Source organism: Bombus impatiens, unplaced genomic scaffold (assembly GCF_000188095.3).
Source record: "Bombus impatiens unplaced genomic scaffold, BIMP_2.2 scf_0107, whole genome shotgun sequence".
Lineage (NCBI taxonomy): Eukaryota > Metazoa > Arthropoda > Insecta > Hymenoptera > Apidae > Bombus > Bombus impatiens.
Window position 1 is genome coordinate 544,006 of NT_176526.1, and position 25,900 is coordinate 569,905.

General features: G+C 40.4%; 2 protein-coding genes and 1 long non-coding RNA gene across 18 annotated transcripts in view; 1 reads left to right on the top strand and 2 right to left on the bottom strand.

The window, feature by feature from the left end:
* The window catches only part of LOC100748280 (basement membrane-specific heparan sulfate proteoglycan core protein), a 189,285-nt gene that overhangs the window by 148,553 nt on the left and 14,832 nt on the right, over nucleotides 1-25,900 (top strand). For 2 of the 15 annotated variants that reach the window (XM_033318696.1, XM_033318707.1), the window contains exons 14-34: nucleotides 340-447; nucleotides 6,463-6,579; nucleotides 7,983-8,132; nucleotides 9,801-9,950; nucleotides 10,471-10,581; nucleotides 11,775-11,888; nucleotides 16,853-16,960; nucleotides 17,489-17,626; nucleotides 18,736-18,942; nucleotides 20,231-20,335; nucleotides 21,011-21,148; nucleotides 21,219-21,278; nucleotides 21,426-21,440; nucleotides 21,920-22,147; nucleotides 22,430-22,567; nucleotides 22,763-23,011; nucleotides 23,363-24,248; nucleotides 24,568-24,692; nucleotides 24,777-24,957; nucleotides 25,292-25,502; nucleotides 25,750-25,890. In XM_033318696.1, coding sequence (XP_033174587.1) covers nucleotides 340-447; nucleotides 6,463-6,579; nucleotides 7,983-8,132; nucleotides 9,801-9,950; nucleotides 10,471-10,581; nucleotides 11,775-11,888; nucleotides 16,853-16,960; nucleotides 17,489-17,626; nucleotides 18,736-18,942; nucleotides 20,231-20,335; nucleotides 21,011-21,148; nucleotides 21,219-21,278; nucleotides 21,426-21,440; nucleotides 21,920-22,147; nucleotides 22,430-22,567; nucleotides 22,763-23,011; nucleotides 23,363-24,248; nucleotides 24,568-24,692; nucleotides 24,777-24,957; nucleotides 25,292-25,502; nucleotides 25,750-25,890 — 3,680 coding nt within the window. Of the gene's footprint in view, nucleotides 1-339; nucleotides 448-2,203; nucleotides 4,685-6,462; nucleotides 6,580-7,982; nucleotides 8,133-9,800; nucleotides 9,951-10,470; nucleotides 10,582-11,774; nucleotides 11,889-16,852; nucleotides 16,961-17,488; nucleotides 17,627-18,735; nucleotides 18,943-20,230; nucleotides 20,336-21,010; nucleotides 21,149-21,218; nucleotides 21,279-21,425; nucleotides 21,441-21,919; nucleotides 22,148-22,429; nucleotides 22,568-22,762; nucleotides 23,012-23,362; nucleotides 24,249-24,567; nucleotides 24,693-24,776; nucleotides 24,958-25,291; nucleotides 25,503-25,749; nucleotides 25,891-25,900 lie in introns of all 15 variants that reach the window. The other 13 variants (XM_024364820.2, XM_012380722.3, XM_033318705.1 and 10 more) reach the window with 11 other exon arrangements.
* Nucleotides 4,680-7,009, bottom strand: LOC112212110. 2 transcript variants are annotated; one of them, XM_033318708.1, is made up of 4 exons: nucleotides 6,596-7,009; nucleotides 5,360-6,493; nucleotides 5,127-5,289; nucleotides 4,680-5,007 (listed from the first exon to the last, which is right to left on the bottom strand). In XM_033318708.1, the coding sequence occupies exons 2-4, from the start codon at nucleotides 5,378-5,380 to the stop codon at nucleotides 4,970-4,972; spliced, it is 222 nt and encodes a 73-aa protein (XP_033174599.1). In that variant the 5' UTR covers nucleotides 5,381-6,493; nucleotides 6,596-7,009; the 3' UTR covers nucleotides 4,680-4,969. The 2 variants fall into 2 exon arrangements, with proteins under 2 accessions (XP_033174599.1, XP_024220601.1); XM_024364833.2 differs by lacking the exons at nucleotides 4,680-5,007; nucleotides 5,127-5,289 and having other exon boundaries at nucleotides 5,324-6,493.
* On the bottom strand, nucleotides 8,127-10,464 carry LOC112212111. The gene is made up of 3 exons (XR_002945908.2): nucleotides 10,303-10,464; nucleotides 8,769-9,102; nucleotides 8,127-8,258 (listed from the first exon to the last, which is right to left on the bottom strand). It is a non-coding gene; the product is annotated as an uncharacterized LOC112212111 (long non-coding RNA).

The window sequence follows — 25,900 nt, forward strand, 5'->3', positions numbered from 1 at the left end:
TCAAGAGCAGAAGTGGGTCAAAAGAGTCTGCTAACGAATCTTTCGAAAAATAATTATTCCGATCGACGTCAACGCGTAGATTTGCCAGTTTTTACGTCTCCTAGACGCGAAATGTCAAACGATCCCTCCATCATGATTCACCTGTACACCAATACCTCTCTATCTTCAACATCAAAGAACCGTCGAGAGCAAAAGTACGTCAAAGGATCAGAATGTAAAGAAAGGACTATGAGAAGTCTCTTCTTCTCTAAATTCTTCTCCACCGTTCATTCCCGATATTATTGACCAGTTGCGCGTGGTTAAAGGGTTAAATGTGCATGAGTGTGGTGTGTGGAGCAGGTTGCGGAGAGGCCCAGTTTCGCTGCACGGACGGACGGTGCATCGGTTACGAGTTGCAGTGCAACGGGGTGGAGGAGTGCTCTGATGGCTCTGACGAAAGGGACTGCGGTAATTATGCCATTCACACTACCTACTCGTGTCCCTACACTCGTGTCTACACACACACACACACACACACATACACGCTCACATATACACAGACGAACGCGCGCACACACGCACACATATATACAACGATATACTTCGCTCTGGATTTTTAAGCGTCGTGTCTGTCTCCTGGTAGCTCTTTGTCCTATTCAACATCTGGGATCTCGAGCTGCAATTAGACCTTGATGTTTCGTTATCGATCACTGATGATCGTTGATTGAATTTCTGTAGAATGATGAGCAATTGTTTTTAACGATATTGGAACAACCATTCGATCGGATCGTACAGTTTCAGTGGATCAGTTACGTAATTTCAGCAGAGATCTGTGCAAAAGAGCATTTAACGCGTTATGAGGATCAGGTTTAGTGGCTTTATCGGTTCGACGAGGCTGAAACTTGAGAGAGAAGAGGAAGAAGAGACTGATCGATCCAATGAAAACAACGTGTTCCTAACGCTGACTCTAATTGTTCTACAGGACCACAATGTTTCGGCTAAGATCGCTTCTACCATATTTCTTTTCCTTAACACTAGAACTACCGATAGTTAACATGCAGCTATTTCTACCGAAACCAGTCAAAATGACAGGGTCTTTAAAAAATAAGTAATAATGGAATATTTGTATATTTATTGATGTATTACTTCCTTACAGAAGCAATTCCATGTTATGTAGTGCATTTTTGGTATTATTAATCCATCTGGGACCGTGATACCTAAACGAGAGATTGGGACTCTTTTACACTTTGACAAGCATCAGTCATTTTGATTGCTATTGATATAAGTAGCCTTGATACAAAATTATTTTCAGTTTGAATACATAAAATACAAAATAAAATTCGTTATATTATTCTTTTAAGACTAATAACATGAATTAGGAATTTTAAAATAAAATTGTAAAACCGGTCAATTTGACTGGTGTGCTAGTTCTAGTGTTAATCTAATCTCTGTGTATCTCAATTATTAGAAATTGCAGAGGGTAGACGTACAATTGGCGAATTAGGAATATCTCGTAGATGCTTGTCTCAGATTTTTTTAAAAACACCAAAGAAAAAAAAATTAAAAATAAAAAGAGAAAGATGAGAAAGTCCCTATCTCTTCAGTAGTAATCCTCACTTTTACATGGCCAAGTAGTATCGTGCTACTTCGAGCGGACTTAATTTTTTGTAATACATAAATTTAATCGTACAGCTGTTCCTTGAGGGAGACACGCGTGGAATAGAGTCCCCAAGTCGGCTTTGAAACGTGAAAATGGACTTTCTGAATAATACAGACACCTGTTGCTCTGGCATAGCTAGAGATATTTAAAATTGAAACCACACCATCCTAATTTCGTGGTATCCCCTCTGTTTAATCCTCATCGCGGTTTTATTAATCGTCCATGCAATTCGACTATTTCTGTGAAACGACCCTGTGAAATTTATGACATCTGTTATCCACATCTGTTACGCTCTGGTCGTTGACGAAATATTTTTCTTTCGTCTCACCTCGAGGGCGATTTTCGAGAAAAATTCACGAGTCAATCGTTTGCTCCTTAACGAGCAAAGTGAACTATTTAGCCCGCTGTATTGGTCCAGTCTTTTTCTTCTTCCTCTTTCTCTCGTTGATGTCTCGATCGAGGTGGAAGCTTAGGATTTTCTCCGCCTCGATTCTCCTCTCTCGTTCGCCTCTTTCTCCGGAAAGGCAAATCCTTCATGTTCCGTCACTATGATCGTCGTCACAGAAAAGGCCAAGTGGAGGAATTTATACAACGATGAGCATACGTTCCGCAAGTATCTGGAAACAGTGAGAATGCTGAACTGGAATCACGTTGGTGACCTGAAGCAGCAGACTTTGACAAATCCAAAGAAACACCCGAAGAACGACTCTACCATCGATCCATCCTCGAATGAACTAGCTGATAAAAATTCGAGTCCACAGAATATTTGGAGGTCCGTGCCAAGGCATTCGAATTCCTTACCAAGAATAGCCATCGAGATAAGCGATCCGTGCTCGATGAAAATAGTCAAGAAAAAAACGAATCCAGGGAACATTTGGAGGTCCAAGTCGAGGAACTTGAATCCCTTGCCACGAATAGGTTTCAAAATAATTGACACGCCCGATAGGAACAGCTCGAGGTCTGCCAAAATGATGATACGTTCCTTGTACTACGAGAGATATCCTACTGATAATGAGGCGAAGAAGCCGAAAAAGAACAGGAAGAAGAACCACCGAAAGTCTGGTGTTGAGAACGCAACGTCTAGCGAAGTGTCAGTTCTGACGGATTCCACAAATTCCACGACTGTGGTCAACGATGGAAAGGTGCGTGCGAAGAAGAAGAAGTCTAGGAAGGGTAGGAAGAAAGGGCAGAAGGGTAGATTCAGACACATGTCCGTATTTGCTGGCACCAAATACCCAACAGACTCGACAACACCGGAGACTGTTAGCTCGACCGTCACCGATGATCCAAGTTCAATAAAAAATGAAATACTTTCTAATAAGATTCGAGAAGAGATGGAAGAAGAAAGTACTTTGAAAAACGTGGAGGAAACTACGGTATCAGAATTGGAAGATTTTTCGATTGGGCCGGAGATTAATCTTTCGACGAAGGAAGAAGATGAAGTAACGTTGGAAGGCGAGGTGAACGGGACAACGGATAGTGTGTTTGTTTCGGTGAAGGACGAATCTCTTATTCTTACAGAATCGAGTGAAAAATTATTTATTTCCGAAGATGGGAGTCTGGAAGAAGCCGTGGCAACCACGTCGACGAGTACAGAACAGATCAACTCCACTGACTTTTCAGAAACTACAAATTGGAATTGGTACTCTGAAGAAGATTTAGACAAGAAGTTGAACTTCACCGGGGAAGAAGACGCGATGAGATTGGACTCGGGGGAAAGAAATACTTCCGATATATCTGGGACTAAATATTCGTTGGAGGAAAAGCTGGATTGGAGCCCGAAGACGACATTCGTGGAAGAGACCACAGTGCCGGATTCAGAAAATTCTTCCTGGATTACGGAAAAGTACAGGACATCGACTGTCCTAAGTTCGGAAGAAATTTTAATTGCCGACGGATCTAATCAGGATTCTACGGAGACATCAGATAGCAGAAAAGATAGCGAAGAGACGACGTATTATGACGGGAACTTGGAAGAGAAGGGATCATCGTCGGTATCGTCGACAGCCTCTACGATTGCAGACGAGGATTACAGTTATAATGTATCCGCAAACGTGGAGACACTGTTATTCGAATCTAATTTGAACAATTCCAAGATCCTGATAGATCTACTTAGTAAGGACAGGTTAGCTGATAAAATTCTTCCCAATTCTATCGACCAAACCTTGGAAGCGAAGATATACAATTGTACCTCGAAGTGTGTGGATTTCTATAGACAGAGAGTGTACGAGTTGGAGGAGAAGTTGCGACAAGCAGGTATCGAGAAGTCTCTGACAAGCGAGAATAAGATCGATTCCGGACTAATCGAGGATACCACACTTTCCAAGCCTGAAGATGACAGTAATTCTTCGGATTCTTTTCAGGACTTCTCGGAATTCTCAGAGGTGTTCAACCATAGTTTAACTATAAAACCAATTGATTCTAAATATTCGGACGCCACAGAATCACTGACGTTGGTTGAGACCGTGACAGAACTGAGCAGGAACAACATCAGCAAGGAGTCGAAGGAAATCGTTGACCAAGAGGAAGGGCAAGATCAACACAGTAAAACATACTCCAGAATAGACGACGTTACGGTTTCTACGAGTTTGCCAGCCACTAAGAGCTCCTCTTCCTCGGCTAGGAAAAAGTGCAAGAAGGATGAAAAGACGGGCAAAAAGCTCAGAGCTGACCAGGACGTGGAGGACGATTGCGAAGAGGATACCACGGAAAGACAGAGCACTACGAATTCCGACTTCATCTCCAAAGAGACTAGCACGACCGCGAACTGCGATCCGGATCAGTTCGTTTGCAGCGATGGCACGTGTATCGCGGCAGACAAATGGTGTGATGGATACTCAGACTGTCCAGATTATGGCGACGAGTTTGACTGTAACGGCAATACCAATGGAGATTATGAGAATGGAGTGCACGAGACCGAAGAAAATTCCGCATGTCCTATGTGGAAATTTGCCTGCGACGGGACCTGCATCGACAATATCTTCGTCTGCAATAGCGTAAAGGATTGTGAGGATGGATTAGACGAAGCTGACTGTGGGATGGAAGGTAGAAACCAGTCCATCTATCCTTCTTCCGTTCTGTTCTTTCACTTCTTGGCATCTTCGAATGTTCTTCAGTGAAACCTTGCCAGCAACGAAGGTCTGAAAAGTGGGGCTCTGAATTGGTGGGATCTATCGCTGTACAAAGTGGTGGCTTGGAAATCTGGCCCAGAAATTCTGACGAAGAAGATATTTGTATGTTCGTGTTGGAACTTAATTTGTGGCGTCCATCCCTGCTGTACAAAGGCCTTTGTATTGAATGTCCTCTGAGGAATTCTGTTCCTTGCACAGGCTAAGTCACCGTGACTCTTCCTTTGCATTCTCGATTACCTGAAAAGATAGATCTTAAGGTAGGCCACAAAGTGGTAGTTACATATCTCGCTCAAACCCCAGTGATTCTCTTAAATTCGATACTCGTAAGACATAAATTTAGTTGAAACTTTTCTTACTGATAGACTTTTGTTGCTGTAGTAAAGGCCACTGCTTCCTTATTAATAAAGAAGGGATTGTTTCGTAAGAATCACAGCTAGCGCCCCATAACTTCATGGAATCTAAACGAATTACCACCGTATTATGGTTATTTGAAAAAGTAGGTCTCTGAGTAGGCCACAGCTGTACAAATAAGGTCAATAAGATAGGGATAAAGCAAACGGTGAATGCAAAGGAAGTCGAGACAGCTTACATCTCTGGATATAACAAACATCTTTCATCGGTCTTGCGGACTGCACACTGCAATTCGCAGTCAGTTTATTTGCTCTGAGGTTCAACGAGTAAACCAAAGTGTTTAATCTGTTTGGAGTCCAAACAACGTTGTTCCCGATTCTTCTATTGGTCGTCGATGTTCTCAGTTAATGTTACGCAGACACGAGAGACAAATTACACGTCCAGACGCATACACTGTACATAGAACCCATGGAATATATCCTAATCGCCTTCGAGAGGCTTCGTTCAGATTGCTTTAAGTGTTAGCCAGCTTCGAAGGAATCCTCTGTAAAAAGATACCCCGCGGTCGAGGAGTCGTGTGCTCTGTCAGGCTGCAGATACTGTGCCAATAAACATCATGTACTGTGGCTGTATTGTTCATCCTGCTGCGCTATGATGAACTGATGGAATAACTTTTTCTTGGCCGGAGAATTATGAAAAAAGATGTCTATGAAAAAATTTAGATTGCAGCAGGATTTAACTCTAGGACTAGCAGATTTTAGTCGAGATAATTTTTCATAGAAATTTTACTGATTCATAGCGGTGGAATTTTATACATTTTTGCAGAATCGGATTGCAAAGAATTGTTCACTTTTTATTACAAACGGTAACATGTTTCTAACGTTGAGGAACCTCGATGCAACAACGTGCCAGATAGAAAGTTCCAAATATGGAAGACTGATATTCCTTTGAAAACAGAAAAGTCACAAAACCTGTACAAAGGTATTATATCAATTGTTATTCAAAAATCAGACGAAACAATGGCAATGCAGGATTAACTTGGCAGCCACGAGGCAATATCGCAGGCTGACAGCTGCCCATATATAAATACCATTCACCATAACAGATGCTTTCAGTGTATCAAGCCCAGTTGATCCCGCTTTAAATGTCTCCACACGTGTGTTGTCCACGTGGATCTCATAGCTTGTACATATATTTATATTTAATATATAACCAATGTAACATGGCCACCTCGACTCGAGCTTTTCCACGACTTTGAGGAGCAATAATCCTGAGGAGGGAGCTCGAGGCGACGGGTTTGACGAAACCAGGCTGTCTGTTTTTGCCGGTGGCGCCCTGTAGATTTGGCCCCGTGCCCTTCTATGGACTTCACCTGCAACGACGGCTCTTGCATATCGAAGAGCGCTGTTTGCGATGGATTCGACAACTGCCCCCGGGCAGAAGACGAGCTTCACTGCGGTATATAAACACTTACCTATCATCTGGGAACATTCAATATTGGAGACTCCATAGAAGTGCCATTTCTTCCTTTGTTTCCTTTTTCTTTTCTTTTTATAAATTACTGTTTTCAGAAAGAAATAGATATTTAGTTAATTGTTTGAGCCGGAGAAAGTGGACGTGGAGTTTCTGGTGTTGGTGGTCTCCGCTTCTGCTTGCAAAGTAATCTCAATCCTTGACGATACTTACGAAGCGTGTCATGTGCTGGGTGGAGGAAGCTTTGATGTTCCTTTGATTCGTATTACTTGAAAGAGTTTGGTAGCAAAGAATATTTTTGCAATATTATTGACATAAACTGAGCAATTTCAATTCCAATTATTTCTAACACGCGCACGTTTAACTTATTATTTTATTGTGAAAATTTCGTTTATTATATTGCCATTATCGAAGTGAGTCTATTGGTACTGTGGCTTGAAATGACTGAAATAAAAATGAATGCAGCATAGTGAATAAAACAATGAGAGTATAGCAATATAGTAAATAGAATTCAGTACTTTAATGTGGCTATCTTCGGATGAAAAATCAGTTGCTGGTCAACCGAAATTGTTAAGAAAGGAAAAGAATGTGAAAGGAAAAACGTCAAAGCTTTTGTTACCCGCCGTGCCTACATTTGTACATTGGTAGTTTCAAAGTTTTAACCCTCACCTCTCTAGACCATTAATTGTACATAGATTCACGCGTCCCGAGTCCCCAGAAAGTTTAGAGGAATTTCCTTAATCCAATTTGAAACGCTAGAGGGTCGATCGTCCCTCTCCCGTATTGTTCAAAGCAATAGCTTTTGTATCGTTGTTCGTCGAACGCTTTCGTTGTTCGTGGACGAGCTTCGAGCTTTTCGTGATGTCATAACAGAATCGAAACCCTACAGGTGATCTCCCCTCTTCAACGCGCAACGTTTATCCTCTATCAGGGGGACAAGGCAACTAGACATTGAAGAAGAGGTATAAAATAACAGCCCAATATAATAAACTATAAAGAAACCTGTATAACTTTCTAAGCGGAAATCTATTTTTATAATCAAATTATAATTTTTGAAACATTTAAATTTCAAGTATTTTGAGTTATCGACCGAATAACGTAGACGTCGAAGAAGAAATATAAATCAACATCCTAATATATAATGATTTCTTAACTTTCATGAAACTGTGGTTTTTAGAAAATTCCAATCTCGATCATTTTCCAAAGATGGAACAGACGAGATCCAGTGTTAAAGGCAAAAATATTCTTCTTCAATGGACGGACGATCGAGTCCCCCTGAACAAAAAACCATCCCCTGTTCAGCAGCATTGTCAACGTATCTGTATATATAAATGTGTGTTCTCTGCTCCCGTGTATTCCTGCTGCGACACAAACGACCACACAAACAGAACGGGAATGCACACCCACCCAGTTCAAATGCGTCACCGGGAACAAGTGCATCGAGGGTGTCTACAGGTGCGACGGCCGCCCGGATTGTCCGGATCAGAGCGACGAAGATTGCGCTAACGAAACCATTACACACGCCACTCCACCTATCAGTACGCTGTTTTCACCCTCTTCATCTTTTTTTTCATTCTCTTTGCACGAAATTCCTTGCTCAATAGCGCGATAAACGAACGTGAATTAATCTTGTTACATCATCGGAAATATGCAAGAAAAGATACCTAAAAGATATCGACAGAATGAAGTATAGAGATTGAACGCGTTTGCAACATTGACTTGGGAATTTTGAGCAACGACATTTGGACAATTTAAGTTTTTGTCGTTGTTGGGAGGAACATTCCGCTTCGCTTGGATAAATTTTGAGAAATTTGAGCATCCGTTTGAATCCGTATAAGTTTGATAAAGTTTGACACGGTTTGAAGAAGTTTGAGAAACTGTTAAAAGAAGTTCCAGGCTTCGTAATTTCTTTATTGTAGCGCAAACACGCAGGAATATATATGCGTGTATACTATAGAAACTTTAGAATACGAAATGTAAAATCTCTTTCCAATATCCCATTTGCAAAACACCTAATTTCCGTTGATCTTTTAATCTGTAAAACGAAGATTGTCCGAAATTGTAGGATAAATATTCTATGCCTGAGAATTTCAACAAAAATTATAGTAATCTGCGGATCGTTCCTTCCAACCAGGCGCAACAGTGAAAGTTACGATACATTTTCGCTTGAATACCATCTGCATTCGATTATATTCGACTCCTCTTCCTCCATCCTCTGTCTGACTACACCTCAAAGAAACGTGTTTACGAATACACTGTGGGGGCCTTCCTCTTAATGTAGATAAAAATCTGGCTGGGTAGACGCGTATTTCTCGTTTGCTTAGCACTTGACAACGAGGATGACGATGCTGGTCAGCCGTGGTCTCACCGCTAATTAATTCATTAGCTTGATATAAGCAAGAGTGAAACTGGCTAAGAAGCCGCCTTTATTTCCAGGTTTATTTCTCTCTAGCTCTTCAACCGTATCTTGTCTCAAAGATCAGTATCCCGTATAGCAAGAGACTGGAACTGTAAAAAATAATTAAAAATAATTAGCTATCGCGACTTACAAGAACGTAAAATTATATTGAATATTCCAATTTCTCTCGACGAACTTTGTCTGGTCGTTGTACGAATATAAATTGGAGAAAAACCTATATAGGATTTTTATATGGAAAGGGGAGAATTTCGTGTAAATATAAGTCGTTTGAAGCTTTGTTAACAAGTTCTAACAAAAATATACTTTCCTTAAGAAGAAAGATTAACACACTTAATTTTGAATCGCCATAGGTCTTTTTATCAACAGCAACGATAAAAGTCTCAAATTACATTGACTGTGAACCTATTTTTGGCTCACTACTATTGCCATTTGTTTTATCTTTTCAATAACTTCTGAATAAATCTTCAAAGTTACTTGTCCATATACATACATAGAATACTTTGGCAAAATTTGGCTAGGAAAAACTGGAAGATTATAATTTCTTATCCTCTGACAAATATAAATATAAAAATAAATATAAGTTCCATTTGATCCCCTTTATTATACGGGACAATTGTTCCCAACTCTATCCAGATTAAGCTAATGTGTACAAAGCTTTGGTGAGAAGTGATCTTGACCGCTCTAGCATCGTTTTCCTCGACATGGAGATACTTTTTTACGTTTGTACATAGCAGAAGGCTTGTGTTCGAGTAGCTGGCAATGTGCTTGTTTGTGTATGTACGTTCAGGCCATGTATGGCCAGGCGAGACAACTGAGCGCCCGAGGGAATGCGATCCGAGCAAGGAAATGCGTTGCAAAGACGGACAATGCATTCTGCTTCGACGCAAATGCGACAATATCTTCGACTGCCTCGATGGTAGTGACGAGCATGACTGTGGTAAGCTTCCTCTGCACCCAGTTAGGTCATTCGAATGGTCTTTGCATTTTCAATGTCTCCCGATAATCTTTCTCATCGAATAGAGTACCTTTGATAACCAGCTCGATCTTAAATTTGAAGAAAGACAGATTCTATATCGGTAGAAATTATTTTCTCAATTTAAGTAAACTGATGATTTCGTGGTTGATAGTTAACCTGCTTATTTTATGGAAATTGTACTCTGATATTTGTGCATCTTTGAATTTCCTATATACGTGCACAGTTAGTCACGTCAGAGTAATAAATAATTCAAGAATCACTTGTTATTCCTTGATTCTTTTATGAGAAGTACAAGATTTCGAGTGACCCTTACCTTGGTCAAGATCCTTTTTGCCCGCCTTAGCTGGTCATGACTGAGCCATTATGAGTGGTCACTAGAAGTGATCACCCTAGTGATTATGTCAATGGCGCTGCAATTCCCCAACCATCCCATTGTTGAAGCTTCTTTAGAGCTTGTTGTTGAGCTGTTACTTGTGTCAAGGGGTCTGCACACCTGCCGAGTGGAAATGTGCCAGTGGTGAATGCATAGCTGAAATCGAGAGGTGCGACAATGTAACCCACTGTGCTGACGGATCTGACGAGATTGGATGCGGTAACTATGGATCATTGCTACCAATACATGACGAAAAATGTCCTGGCCACCTGGTCTTCTTCCTTTGCGTGATTGTCCAATAGAAAATTACCTTTCGGGGGCCATGTTCAACACAACATAAATTTACTAACCTCAATGGCACATTTCATGGCATTTGTAACTGAAACCATTTATCCTGCATTAATCTTCCTCTATTCTCTGATTCGTCGTCTTTAAAGGAGGCAACATCTTTTGGTCGTTCTTTAACTAACGTCGCATTCCCTCGATGCAAAAGATATATTGGCATTATCAAAGTCAGCCTTACGCTGTACTTTCAGCGACACGGATGCATGTAAAAGTTTTGGTCAATTATTACGTAGACTGTGAGTCTTAAATCGGACATTTAAATGCATGTTTCTGCATGAGAATGGGTATACGATCTCCAAGCATGTATGACACTTCATTGGCTCATTGGAGCCAGTTTTTATTGCCTGAAACGTGTGCTGGTCAATTTGTAACCCATTCGTTGTTTATCAAATCTCGATTCATATCATTTCATGCTTGAAACTCGATTCTTTACAATCGTCTGACATATTATAGAATATGTGGGGTCATAACCTCTGAAACGTTTCTTGATTGATCTTGGACTTAAAATTCTTTATCTTATCTAAGGTAGCGTCTTTGAAACTACTTGTATGTGTCATAAAATTGGGTCAGGGTTCGAAAATGGAATTTAAGATCTCTATCTTTCTTCTATACACTATAATCAGGTTCGAAATATCTAAAATTAACATGTAATAATTATGCAACTATATGTACTGTATGTATTTCTGTACAACGAAAGGGTTAGAGAACCGAGTATACTCCTCGGGATTTTATTGGAGATATACGTGAGTACTTTTTCCATTCCTGAACCAACGGACCAACGTGTACGCAAAGGACGTCGAAGAGATAGGTGGTGACGGAGTCCTATACCTCTTTCAAAAATGTTTACACGTAATACCACAAAACATTACTCTTGTTGCTTATAATTAAGTTTTAATTAAATGTGGTTTGCTAAAAAGAGAAAGAGGTAATAGTTACCAATAGATGGTAATTAAAAGAGGGTATATGAACTCCGTCGGTAAGGTCATTTTTCTCTTATGAATTGCGCGCCATTGCACGAGACGCTCTAATGGAAGATCACCTGACCGTTTTTTTGGGCATCGTTATAGTAAGCGAATGTCCGGTTGGAATGTTTCGATGCAACGACGGATTGTGCCTGGACAGTAAGAGACGTTGCGATGGTCGACAGCATTGTAAGGACGGCTCAGACGAAATCAACTGCCGTACGGTCGTCATTTTTCTTTATTTATTTTTCTCTCTCTCTCTTTCTCTCTCTGTCTGTTTGCCTGTCGATCAAGGCCGATTTGCACTGCAGGCTGCAGTATCGATGGAGAATCGATCTCGTGATCGACGGTCGATACGGGAGAACTTATGGGAATCCCCTGAATAAATTCATCTGCCAATAGTTCTCATTTTAACGATAAAAATAGAAACTTAACTAAGAACAGAACTTCGATTAATCCATCAATCGATTCGTTCTTCTACGTTTTGGACAATAAAGACGAAACGAGAAGAAGATTCTTTGTCTTCATTGCTTAGAGTTAAATGATGAACACAGAGGGATTTTTCTTAGTCTAGTTTATTTGTTTGGATGTTGAGAACCACTGGCATGACCCACCTGCGCCCTATTTTTCATAATGCGAGAAGCATAGTTTGTGCAGAGAAACACCCCCTCCTTTTTTTTTTGCAACCGCGCTCCCTCGTTTTTTGCCAATTTATATTTAGGCAATGAAGCACCGTCGCGCGATGGTATCAGAAAAACGAGAACGAGTTTTAATTCAGAAAAAACAGCGTGTGGCAGGATTCCTCTGCGCAGAGAGCTGCAATTAAACAATCACGTCAGAGCCCATCGATCGCGGTGTCCAGCCTGTAATGCAAATCAACCGACCTCTGGACCCGGTTTCTCTATTTTCATTCTCTCGTCTCTTTCTTTGTCTTTTCAATCTCCCCGCCTTTCGGAGCTAAATCTACGAAATCGCATCTTGATAAATTATTCCGCGGTTGGATCTCGACATTTTCCCGGGACGCCTCGCATGAAGAATTATTGCTGAGGAAAAAATGGAAGCTTTTCTTTAACACGTTTCTCTAACGCTCATCGTTTCTTCGTTTTCAGCTATACCCCGTCCTGCACACTGTCAAATTTGCAGAGGTCTCCCACCTCGATATCCACGTACGCAGGACAATTCCCTGTAAAAAATTTTGGACTTTTACCAGCTTAAAGTTTATTTTAATTGATGTCGCAATTTGAAATTTTTGGGTTAAGCTGTGCTGTCTTATAAGCAAAGTTCAAGATTTAACGAAGTACACATAATGTTATGAAAAAATATTTAAAATAGCATAGTGCTTTCCATAATGCTTAATAGTCAAAGCAATTTTCTATCAAGGTTCTACTTTTTTAACTACCTTCTTAGAAATATGAAAATAACGTGAAAATTCGCAGTTTACTTATATCACAAACTACGTATTTCAACTTTAGGAATCAAATGACACGCAGAGTGAAAACTAAAATTAAAATTAAAATTATTATAATTTTCTCAAAAGTCGAACGATACACGCAATTCCTTCAGAACACAGCTTACACCTAAGAAGCTCGAATTGTAACAAACTCCCTTGTGTCTTCCTCGAGACTATCCGAAGAGAATTATAGATAAACGAAGTAGAAAGAGATCAAGGAACGATTCCAAGGAAATAAATCGAAGTGAGAGTGCCGGTTTATCTGATGGATGCTCGAGGAAACAAGACGGAGCGTGAAAAACGAGAAGAAGCCATCGAATAGAAATCGATGCGTACGGGGAATCGCGGGGAGAGCCCTCCACCTTTTGCCTGGTCGCGCGTCGGTCTTCAAGGCGGCAATTAAGAAGCTGTAACTAATGCCAGCTCGCTCTTGTCTGGCCGTGCAGAACCGTTAATCTCGTTTCCGCGTTCCTATCGACCGTGTTTCGAGTCGGACGTTGACTGCCGCCTCAGCTTGAATCGCGACGCCGCGACCAGGGGGCCTCGTCATCGAGGATGAGACTGTCCATTGGGGCTATGGAATCTACGAATTGCCCTCTGAATAGAGATATATCAATGCTGGAAGCTTTTCACACTCAAAGATAAATAACAATTAACGACGGATCTAAGAGACTTACGATTGAGTTTTGTGATAAAAAGTTAGGTTATGTAGGTTGTTAGCAGTGGTGAGTTTTGGTTTTCATGTAGGGCGATTCTTTGGGTAAAAATGAGAAGAAAAGATGCAGTGGAGGTTCCTCGTAAGAAACTTCGTTTTGAGGGAAATTGAACTTGAAAGGCGTTGCGCTCTACGGTACTCCAGTGGTTCTCTTTCCGTTTTTTTCATAATACGATCTTTGCTGATGTAACGTAATTAAACTTTCTAGTCCTTTCGCAATTAATTCTTCCCGTTGGCAACCAAATCTTGAGATGTATCTGTTTCATTAAATAATATTCATACGCTTGATTGAGGATACGTAAAAAGAGTGATTAGTTTCGAATAAAAAATCGTAAGTACGTATTATTGCAGAATCAAATGAGTAGATTGTAACGGTAGAAGACTGTGTGGTAAATTATCTCCGGTATATTGAAATGTATCCAGGTTAAGAACCACTGGAGTCAGCTACGCTAAAAACACGTACTCGCGACCGACTTTCAAGTCGTTTTTCTTGAAAACAGAAACTCGGGCGAAAAAAATGCATCGTACATTTTTGACTCGTTTTTCCATGAACAATCGCCCCGTTAACTCACCCTGCATATTATTTCACATTCTATATGAAAAAGGCCCTTAAATGGATCCCACAGGAAGCCATTCCAATCTTTAACGTCAGAATGATATTTTTTTAAGCAGAAATCGTTGGTTCTCCTGTTAAAAGTGAAACAGTTATTATTCCATCTTTTTCCCTTATAATATTCATTAGAACTTTTGAATGTATCTATGTGAGAATAATATGAAAAATTTCATTTCATGTAATTTAGCTCTCTCTCACTGTATGAGCACGTGCCCTTCTGTAGTCTCGTGTAATTAACAATTACGGTATCTTTGTATGTTTCAGCTCTACACCCACCCCCACCCCCACCCCCCTTAAATCTCGTTCTAATACACCGACCTATTCTAATTGATACTATGGAAATGCAATTGGACGCTCTTATGCAAACAATTCTCTATCCTGTTGCTCGAATTTTCTCTCTGTCTCTCACTTTCTTTCCATTCTTGCCACTCTCTCTCTCTCTCTCTCTCTTTTTCTTTTTCACACACTGGTTGTTTTATTTTTTGGTCTTCTCTTTCAGCACAGGTTGCCTGACCTTGATATGTACATACCTCTTCCACTCTCTGATTGTATATACATATACATATATATATATATTTATATTCACATTTATCTATATATATATCTTTCTTCCATTCTGATCTATATTAGATTATAAGAGTCTTGCACAGCGCACGTACACAGGATCCTAGGATTCGACAAGTCGCCAAACCGGATGAGACTTTCATATTTCTGTACACACTGGTGTCGAGGAAAAGTTTAATAGCGAAATATTCTTCGTTTCAGCGGAATTTTCTACAATTTAATAATTTTCTACGATTAAGTCTCTATAATTTTCAGTTCCTTGGCAACGTAGAATGAGTTAGAAGGAAACTTTTGATCGATCCCAGTGTATGTGCCCCTTTCTATCTATTTCTCTGTATCTCTCTCTCTCTCTCTCTCTCTCTCTCTTTCTCTCTCTGTCTCTGTCTCTTACTTACTATATGGTACACCATAGCCTTAGATTTATGAGGCATCGCCTTTTGCCTAGATCTTTCTGTTTGATAACGTTTAAACGTTCCTGTAGCTTTTGGAAAGTACGTTACACACTCTGGCTCCCTAGGGAGAACGTAGTTCACGGAGTTATCGTGCTGCATAGTAGAATTTTCCTACTTACCACTCTTCCAATACACGCACATCCCACGGAGTAACAATGGAAACTAGTCTTTGGTCCCGTTTACCAGTTACCAGAATCGATTCTGGCATGATTAATCGCGAAATTGACAGCATCGATAAGAGTAACAAACTACTGATATCCTCATCCGTTGAAATCACTAAGATACGTCGTTCGACTTTGAATCAGCGAACTTGATTTCTATGAAATTATTAGATTGCCGCGCACCAAATATTCTTTCTCCAGAGTTTCACTTTAATAGATCAGATCCATTAAATTTTGACAGTATTATCAATTCTATAGCTGCGTGAATAAAGGAAAAATTTACTGTGAATCGAGTATTCCGTGTTGAGAAGATTTTGAAGAGATTATGAGAATTTCATTATCGGTTTTGATACAGTAAGTATCCGAAATTTGGAAAAGTGACGTGAAAACTGCTGAGAGCAGGAAGACATCTTCCGGTTTCACTCTGGAGAATTTCAATTTCTGAATGCGTAAATTATCTTACGAGGATAGTTCGTTCCAGGAATTGCTCGATCCTAAAACTGACAGTAATTATAAATCTACAAGAATTAATTGGAAATTAATTAATCGCTAGAAAAGTAGATTGACGTGAAAGTAATTTTCTTTTGGGTTTACCAATCAAACATATTAATTAAATTCTCTCCTTCAGTCTTCAACAAACTGTGATATCACATAATGGATGCGAGACCCGATCTGACCTAAGAAAAGAGCAAAGAGAAAGGAAGAAACAGCAAATGTAAAGTTCCATTGGTACTCCAATCGATTCTACAAATTACTATCTGTAAACGCGGACGGTCAACGCGATCACGACACCATAGAGAGTTCCGCTATGGGGATCAGTGTACATGTGCGCTCCTTAAAACGTCGCATGACAGCCGGCAGTGTGCACGCTGTTTGTTTGACGGTTTTATCTTTGTTGGTATCTCGACTAGGACAGTCTATCGATCGGTTAATTACCATGGGCCGCTTATTCGACCATACTTTCTCATGGAATTCTGCCACTGGACCGTGGAGAATCGATCGGAACCTGTCTATGTACATTTTTATTCTGTTCCAACTGTCCAGTCGAGTTTCTCTTTCTTCCAATTGCTTGGGATAATGTATATGGCATTATGGGGGTCTTTATGGTTCTAGGGAAGCGAGCATACTGTCTACTTCTTTTCTTTTCTCATATATTTTTTCACAGTTTCTTTTGAATATTTCTTGAAAAATTACCCTTTCCCTCGTTAACTGTCGCCTGTCTTTTCAGAGTGCCCCAACGGTGAGCGACCCTGCGACAACGGTGTGTGCATCAACAAGAACTTCTTCTGCGATAACAACATCGATTGCCACGATGGTAGCGACGAGCGCGACTGCAGTAAGGATTTCAGACCATTTCAAAGCCTTTTTCCCATGTTCCAAGCACCGTGGAGATCCTGCCTCCCTCTCTGAACCCTAAGGACTTTGCGAGAGAACTCTGTCGAACTCCACGAAGCCTTAAAGAATTCCAGAAATTGTAATACAGCTGGTTCCTAGTAACGAGTTCTATAGAGATATTATTATACGCTAATCCAGTCCTAAATAGTTCAAAGAATTTAGCTTCTCTTGGAACATCAGTTTCAGCTAATCGTCAAACTCAAATGGAGATCGTAACCTTCTCCTTATCCAAGCTCCAAACTAATGTTTGCTGAAGCTGATAAAGCCTCGGTACAGTCTGGAAGTTGACGAATCCTTGATCCGTAGTAACCCGGTGCTGAAAACCTCAAAGAGACCTTGACTGCAGGATTCCAGAATACTCGACGCTTCTATCCCAACTAAATGAAATAAACATAACTTCCTGACTCGTAGATAAGTATCCATAGCGATCCACGAGAAGTAATAACGATAAAAATGTTCCAAATTGCAGACAACGTGGTGACACCACCAGCAGAATGTCGTGCTGACGAGTTCACGTGTCGCGATGGAACATGTATTCCGCAATCCGCCGTCTGCGATCGACGCCCAGATTGCCCTCACGAAGACGACGAGGCGAACTGTCATAAAGGTAGGTGCACAAGATGTCTGTAAGACAGCTTAGGACGCTGAAGGGAAGGAACTAGGCAGGAACACGTGTGCACCGGCTGAAACGTGTCCTAGACGTCGCATAGGGAGACGTAGTCTGACCCAAAGTGGGTGGAAAAGGCTGCAGGGACCAGCTAAGACCTACACTGACCCGTTTGAACATCCTCGAAACTGACTCGTTCCTTGAGAAACATATTGACAGATTTGAGACTTTAATTCGTTTCTCTGATCAAAGTTCATTTGCGTCTTACGTAATAATTTAACGATTAATATTAATCAATTGATGGAATAGAAGATATAAATTGTGAACTTCTTTTTTGTAGGTCTATAATTCTTTGTTTCAAAGATAATCGGATGGCTTGGAATTTGTAAATGGTAACTTAATTTGCAAAATTGCGCCAGCAATATTAGTTCAAATATGCAAAAGAGTGCTGTAGTATTTCTGGAAAATGGTTGGAGGAACTTAAATACTTTAATCTGTTCAAGGAGAACTTCTGTTGCAAGAACAAATTACATCTTACAATCAGAAACACGTTTCTTAAGGTCCGGTTGAGTCTGTCGAGGATTTCTGATGTCTGACCGTGTCGTGGCCGTTTCCACTGTCTGTACATAAGCTCTATTCGGTTCTGCACACTTGATCCAGTAGATCACGCAACGCACCAGGTGCACACGCAGTATTTGGCCGTGACACCGTGTCCACCGCCTGCTAGAGGCAACCAATTGTGCCGCACCGAGTTTGTACGTGCACTAATTCAGTCGCAAGTGACCCAAATTGTACAGCAGACTGACAGCAAATCAAACACCCAGCTGAACCAAATTATAGCAAACTAAATTTCATTATCTGTAGTATTAACTGGTGTAATCATAAAGGATCTACTGTCAGTTTGTGGTGCCCTATAAATCACACACAAAATATCGCAAATAGTTGATCAGACGATGACTGTCTCTTCCTTCAGAGGCAGAAGACTGGAATCGCAATAGTAAGTAGTTGCAGGATTAAAATTCCAAGACAGAGATGGACGATTGGTTAAGAAACAGTTAAAAGAAAGGAAGAGCCAGGTGCAAGGTGGTTTCAGTTTCGGTTACTTCTAGGTAGAACCACACTGGTGGGACTAACCCACGTGAACCAGGCTAGCAAGGATTACAATCCGGATTATCAGGCGCCAGCTAATCTGAGCACTCCGAGGAGTTGTGCTCCGGATGATTTTGTTTGTGCTGATGGCACTTGCATCCCTGAAACTCACCACTGCGACCATTTCTACGATTGCCGCGACTTTACCGACGAACAGTATTGCTTCGGTTAGATCACTGGCAGATCTTGATTATCTGCTGGCGTCCAATCCCCTCAAATTCATTTCATTCCAATTTTTTCATTATCTATTCAATTGTGTTACAGTCAGTTTCTTTGATCAAATAGCACGTACTTTTCAACTTTTATTTAATCAGTCACTTCTAAAGAAAATGAAACAACGAAGCTATGATCGATCTATGATCAAAGGATTCATTTTGTATGCTCAAAAATAATGGTCAATTGCAAACAAAAATAACGATGATCCTTGAAACCTTGACCAAGGAAAGATACGATCGCTTATCCAGAAATTGTGTATCGCCTACATTGCTGACAGAAATAATTTAATTTGTAACTGTCAAGCCTCGGCTCTTTTTTCTGCTTTAACATAAATGATTTTTAGTTGATTCTAATAAGGATTTCATTGGAACCATGGACGCCCCAGATTTTCTAGACTCTGCATTTTCTTTCAGTCTGTGTTAGCAGCCAAATAGGCAGTTTGTAGGTTGTTCGAGTAGAGACTTGAGTGAATTCTACTCAACTCAGTCACACGTTCAACGCATCCCTGTGTAAATTATTAGTGCATCCGTTGCCTGGTACAATCTGTTGAACATCCCTGTTGGTACGAACCTAGCGTAGATCCTGTTATAGCATGAGACATAGTTTTTGATTTGCTAGAGATAGAAGGTACATATTACCTGAAGTGATCGATCGTAGACTATGTTCTGAGTGTTGTAGAATAGTGCAGCAGTTTCTAGTTTCGTAGTAATTTATTAACGAGCATACACAGAAAAATGTACAGTGGAACCTTAACCTTCTGAATCTGGTCTCGTACGATAACACGAGTTAATTATTTAATTTGTTTTTCCATTTACCAACTTCAAATCGAGATATTGAGATGAAAATCGAAATGGAAAATTGCCATTGGGATATTTCGCATATCATTCCATTTCTACTTTATCATTCCTCTGTAAATTGCAAAAATATCTATCCTCATGTTTGACCCGATAAGTAAAATGTTAAACTCACAGGCGATCAGTGTGGAGGAGTTAAAAGTGAATTTCTCTCGCTATTTTTCTGTGCGTGCCAGTACACGTGTACATATACCGATCATTTTATGTCTGTTCTTAGCATTTTTAGGTACTGTTGGTGGTCCATGCTCTTTTTCATTCTTTAGACCGTTACTTAAAGAGTAATAGATCCTTTGTGCCTCGTTCAAACTTTTTCACGATCACACGATCGTTTTTCCAAGACGAAGCTGTTCATTCTATCAGTTACAATACATCGACGTGTTTGCAGGCTGTGGCAGGGACCAGTTCCAGTGTGCGAATGGAGATTGCATCAGAGCTGACCAACAGTGCAACAATTTCATAGACTGTGCTGATGGATCTGACGAAAATTGTGGTAAGGTTTTCATGCTGTTTCTGGCTAAAAAGGAGACCAGAATGGGAACAATGCAAGTGCGGTTTACCATATTCCTTCGACACAGTCTTAAAAATAGGGCTCCTGTATGTTCCTTATTGGCCAAAAATAGCCACGAATCGATCGTCTACGTCTACAGATCGTGAGTGGAGTGAGCAAACTAGGTGGAAACGATATAGTACAGTCGTAAAATTACCGATGAGCTAAAGTTTATACATCTCGAGTGCCAAGATATAAAATGTAAAGTTGAAGAGGCTAAGTCCTCAAGTTCCTTTCAGAGCCCAGCAATATTTTCTGCTATTAACGGTTCCTTCGGAAGACTTTTCTTCAAAACTTCAGCAACATATTTCCCATCGAGCATAAAGTAATAAGCGATTTAATATCGTATAGGCTTGCTTTGAATATTAATTTGAAAATCATTTTCGCTATCCAAGATTCAACGAATCTAAACTATGATCCTGGATACGATTGCATTAACAAATAGTCTCTTCTGAGTTAAATTTACGATCATACCATACCGTTCTCATTCTAGTAAAGTCTTATGCTGTACCATCTCTCTGTTATCAACACCTTTTTATATTCTTCCCAATTATTAACATTTCCAGAATATTATAGAAGGTATTTTACATTAATATTCTTGCACGAATTTTTTATTAGATCACATCGTTTCCCTAATGCCTGGCAGTTGTCCACACGGCTACGTCGCGTGCACCAGAGACAAAGATTGTGTACCTCAGTCCTCTCTCTGCAATGGGGTGCCAGAATGCAGGGACAGATCCGACGAAGAAAATTGCTGTATGTGATTAATTCTAAGTTTAATACGTATTATTTGATATGATGATCATTTTCTACTTGCTTCCTCTAGATGGAGAATCTCATCATCTCAACTTGAAGACTTATCCAAGCGAGCAACTGATCAAAGAAAGTAAGTTTAGTGGCAGCAAAAGAATAATAATCCTATTACACAGTATTTTATGCATTACACGTAGAAATGTACGTATTATAAATTAAGCAAATTAACTATATAAGAGATTAATACAATTTTTGATTATCTTTTTCTTGCCTTGGCCAGACCCGCCGAAGCAAGGTAAGATTTTTACGGACAGCAATCGCAAGTAATGCTACGCAATTTTGTTATTTATGGAGCGTGATTAATGACTCGTTGAAATTGTGAATGATCATCTAAGCGGACCATTTTATTCATTCATAATTGTAATACCAGAATCGTCTATGTCTGCGAGGAGTTTCGTGTTATTTAATTTACAATTGACAACAGATACTTGTATTTCATAGTAACGTGCATGCGAAGAGGATATCTGAACAAAGACAGTTACTTTACAGCGTAATATATATTTTTGACAATGCGTTTCCCAAGAACAATTCCACAAACAACACCGCATATCATTACATGTTCTTCGTTTTACTCACACCAAACAATAAAAACAATAAAAATTCTTCATAACATAAGCTTCTTATGGGAACATTACGATTAATACAAGACAAGTAACACGTAACGTCGAAAGGCAGGAGTCTCTACGGATATTACATTGTTATCTCATAAATTAGGTCGTGAGGTCGTATTCCAATGCCGTGACGAAGGTCTTCTTCGAGCCAAAGTGCGCTGGCTACGAGGAAATAATCTGCCTCTGCCTCCTGGAAGTCGAGATGTCAATGGACGCTTAGAAATACCAAATATCCAACTGGAACATTCAGGGGTGTATATCTGCGAAGCTGTTGGCTATCCTTCGTCCACGCCCGGTCAGCAAGTGAGCGTGTATCTCACTGTAGAAAAGTGTACGTGCTTTGAAATTTAAAAAAATTATTCCTGTTTTCAATTGCTTTATAGGCCTTTTTTCCGAAAGTTCCTCTTAATTCTGCCACAGCCTTGTGATCTTCGTGTCGTCTATTCTTACCCTTCTTTTAACGAGCCAAAAGAATTGCGTTTAAATAAATTGGCAGAATTGAAACAAGGAACTATTCTTTCGTACTATCTTCAAATTTAAGCAATTTTTAAGAAAAATTGAAGGAGAACGCAACAAGGGTAATTTTGATTCATCACTTTTGTTCTCTGTACAGTCGAGCCGCCACCAACCAACAAACCCCACGCATGCCAATACGACGAAGCCACCTGCAGCAATGGTGAATGTATTCCCAAATCATACGTGTGCAATGGCAGACTGGACTGTACCGATGGTTCTGACGAGATGCGTTGCAGTAAGTCATCATTCGTAGACATCGGACTGCGAATATTTATGCAAAAACCCGATTAAATAAAGATTTGGTTCACCTATTTTATGAATATTTTATGGACATTCTGCATATTTGCATCTTCGAATCTCGCTTAAATGTATGAAGATTCATAGTCTGACTCATACAAGGTTCTATGAGAAAATTCATTACATTGAATAGGTCCGCACGGTTGCGAGCCAAATCAGTTCCGCTGCAACAACACAGAGTGTGTGAGCAAAGTGTGGCGCTGTGACGGTGACAAGGACTGCGCCGACGGCAGCGACGAAGAAGACTGTGCTCCAAACGCACCAGGCACTCCCTGTCGCTTCACAGAGTTTGCCTGTGGCAGCCACGATCAATGTATACCCAAAAGCTATCATTGTGACTTGGAGAGGGACTGCATAGACGGTAGCGACGAAGTAGGATGCTGTACGTGTCTCTTTGTTCTTTTACTAGATACAGTAGCCGCTTAAATTTCAATTCATTGGGAAAGCACATTGTAATTCTCGCGGTATATGTACTTCCGAGCTCCTCGACAAAAGTGATGAGAACAAACGTAAGAGAGACATAATATTTCTCATTTACTCGCACTATATCTATGTATCGTCTTTGTCAGTGAATTTTAGTTAAGCTGAACTCGAGACACTGAGTAGTAGGCAACAGTAGAATATTCGAATTAAGGCGAAATAGTTCTATTGGAATTTAAGTGAGCACTGCTATTCTGAATCTGTAAAGAATTTGATTCAAGCAATAGCTTTTTTCTTTTTTCGTGTTATTTAGCTCCGGTTTACATAGTGAAACCACCTCCACCGATGATCATCGTGTCTCAAGGAACAACTTTAATGATAACCTGCACAGCGATTGGCGTACCCACTCCCGAGATCAGCTGGCGTCTCAACTGGGGCCACGTTCCTCCCAAATGCTACATGACATCGATAAACGGAACTGGAACTCTCTCATGCCCCGACATGCAACCAGAAAACCAAGGATCCTACTCCTGCGAGGCACTGAACAGCGCTGGCTTCGTAATTGCCATTCCCGACGCCATCGTGATCGTGAACAAGACCGGACCGGAGATCTGTCCCAAGGGAACGTTCAACTCTGAAGCTAGAACCGCAGACGAGTGCATTTCCTGCTTCTGTTTCGGAGTCGCTACCCAATGTCGCAGCGCCAACCTCTTCACTTATCACATTCCACCGCCTTTCGACCGCCATAGTATCGTAAGCGTGAAAACTCAACCGGATCTTCAAATTCTGAATGACATCACCAGACAAGTGCAAGCTGTGAGAGGTATAGGTCGAGATGGAGTGCAGCTGTACGATGCAAACCAACTGCCACTGGGTTCAAGAGAGGAACAGGAAGTTGCTTACTTCGTCATGCCTGAGAACTATCACGGAAATCAGTTGAAATCCTACGGTGGTTATCTGAAGTACAGAGTAACCTATAATGGAACCGGCATACCAAACGCCGCGCCGTCGGTTATTCTGATTGGAAATAATTATCGACTCTTGCATAAAGGAAAGCAGATAATAGCGGGTTACGATAACGAAGAGGCTGTCAGGTTCTTCGATGGCGAATGGTATAAGCAACAAGGATGGGCTGAGGTTCCTGCCACCAGGGAAGATATCATGATGACACTGGAGAACGTGGACAATATCTTGATCAAGTATGCGAACCAGTTTGATCTATTCAAAACCGATGACCCAGACGTTGAGTTGTGCCTCTCCAGTGACTGAAGGCCAGCGTTTGGATCATTTGTTTGTACCAGTTATCAGTACTGCAAATATTTATGCAAGTTCATACTATTATAATACTAGGTAGACAACTGCTTTGCTGAATATATTTTGGATATTTTCTATATCATTACACGTTATATGCATTCTGTACATTTTTGCACTTTCAAATTTCCCACAAATGCATAAAATTACGCAGTCTAGTTATTAGAAAATTCACAGATCGAAATTGACAAAAGAATTATTTGTTAGAGTACAGTATGACGATTCTCCGTACTTGGATATCCGGCTCACTAACATAGTGATGGACACAGCTGATGTAAGGAATACTGGACTCGGATCGGCCTCTTATGTGGAAGAATGTGAATGCCCTATAGGTAAGTTTTAATTCGATTCACTGAGACCGGTCAGACTTTCCGAATCTATGTTCAGAATGATTACGAAATACAATATTTATATAGGATACAGTGGCCTGTCGTGCGAGCAATGTGCTCCAGGATACGAAAGACGAGAATCTGGTCCTTGGCTTGGTCAATGTTACTTAGCCGCGCCTCCTGGTTGCCCTTTGGGATATTATGGAGATCCTGCGAGGAACATTCCTTGCCAAATGTGCCCCTGTCCACTCACCAATCCATCCAATCAGTAAGACAATACCATTAGTAGACTACGAATATTCGTGCAAATTCATACATATTTCTAATGGAAGCTAAGCCGATTTGTTTCGTTCGCTAAATATCTTAACTAGTACACTATACTTTGGATATTTTGGCATACGTCAAGGTAGTTTGGACATTTTATGACCACTTCACTTTAGATATTTCTGAATACTTTCAATATTTCACAAGTAATATACTTGGCGTATTTTATAATTTTCAATTTCTTATAAGTGCATAAACATCCACAGTCCAATCACTAATTAACTTAAAGTCTAAAAGAATTGTGTTAAAACTATTTGCTTGAACTTGCTCTGAAACAGGTTTGCACGCACTTGTCACCTTGGATCTGATGGTCAGCCGACCTGCGATTGTCCAGCAGGATACATAGGTCGTAGATGCGAACAGTGCAACGTTGGATACCGAGGAAATCCTCTTATTCCAGGAGACATGTGTGTTCCCGAATCTTCTTGTGACCCTGATGGTAGTCTCAGTACGATCGCGGATCCTAACACCGGCAGGTGCCGATGCAAGGTATTAAACTTTGAATTTCTTGGTCTAGAAATCCAGTATACGTTTGTGAAAGGGTAGAAAATTAGTTGCTTACTTAAGTTAAAATAAGTTTGTATGACGTGCTCAATGTTGTTTATGCTGTCGTTTGATTCGGAAATATTCCTGCTCTGTTTAAAAGTAAGTACAGGGGGATAAATGAAGAGAATTAGTACTAGAACGATTCAAGGATAGATTTTGATGCATATGGTATTAACGTATTGGTTTTCAGCAATACGTGACGGGTCTTACTTGCAATCAATGTAAGGCGAACACGTTCAATTTGGCATCGAAAAATCAATTTGGCTGCATCAGCTGCTTTTGCATGGGCATTACTGACAAATGCGTCTCCTCCAACTGGTACAGAAACGACGTGAGTATAT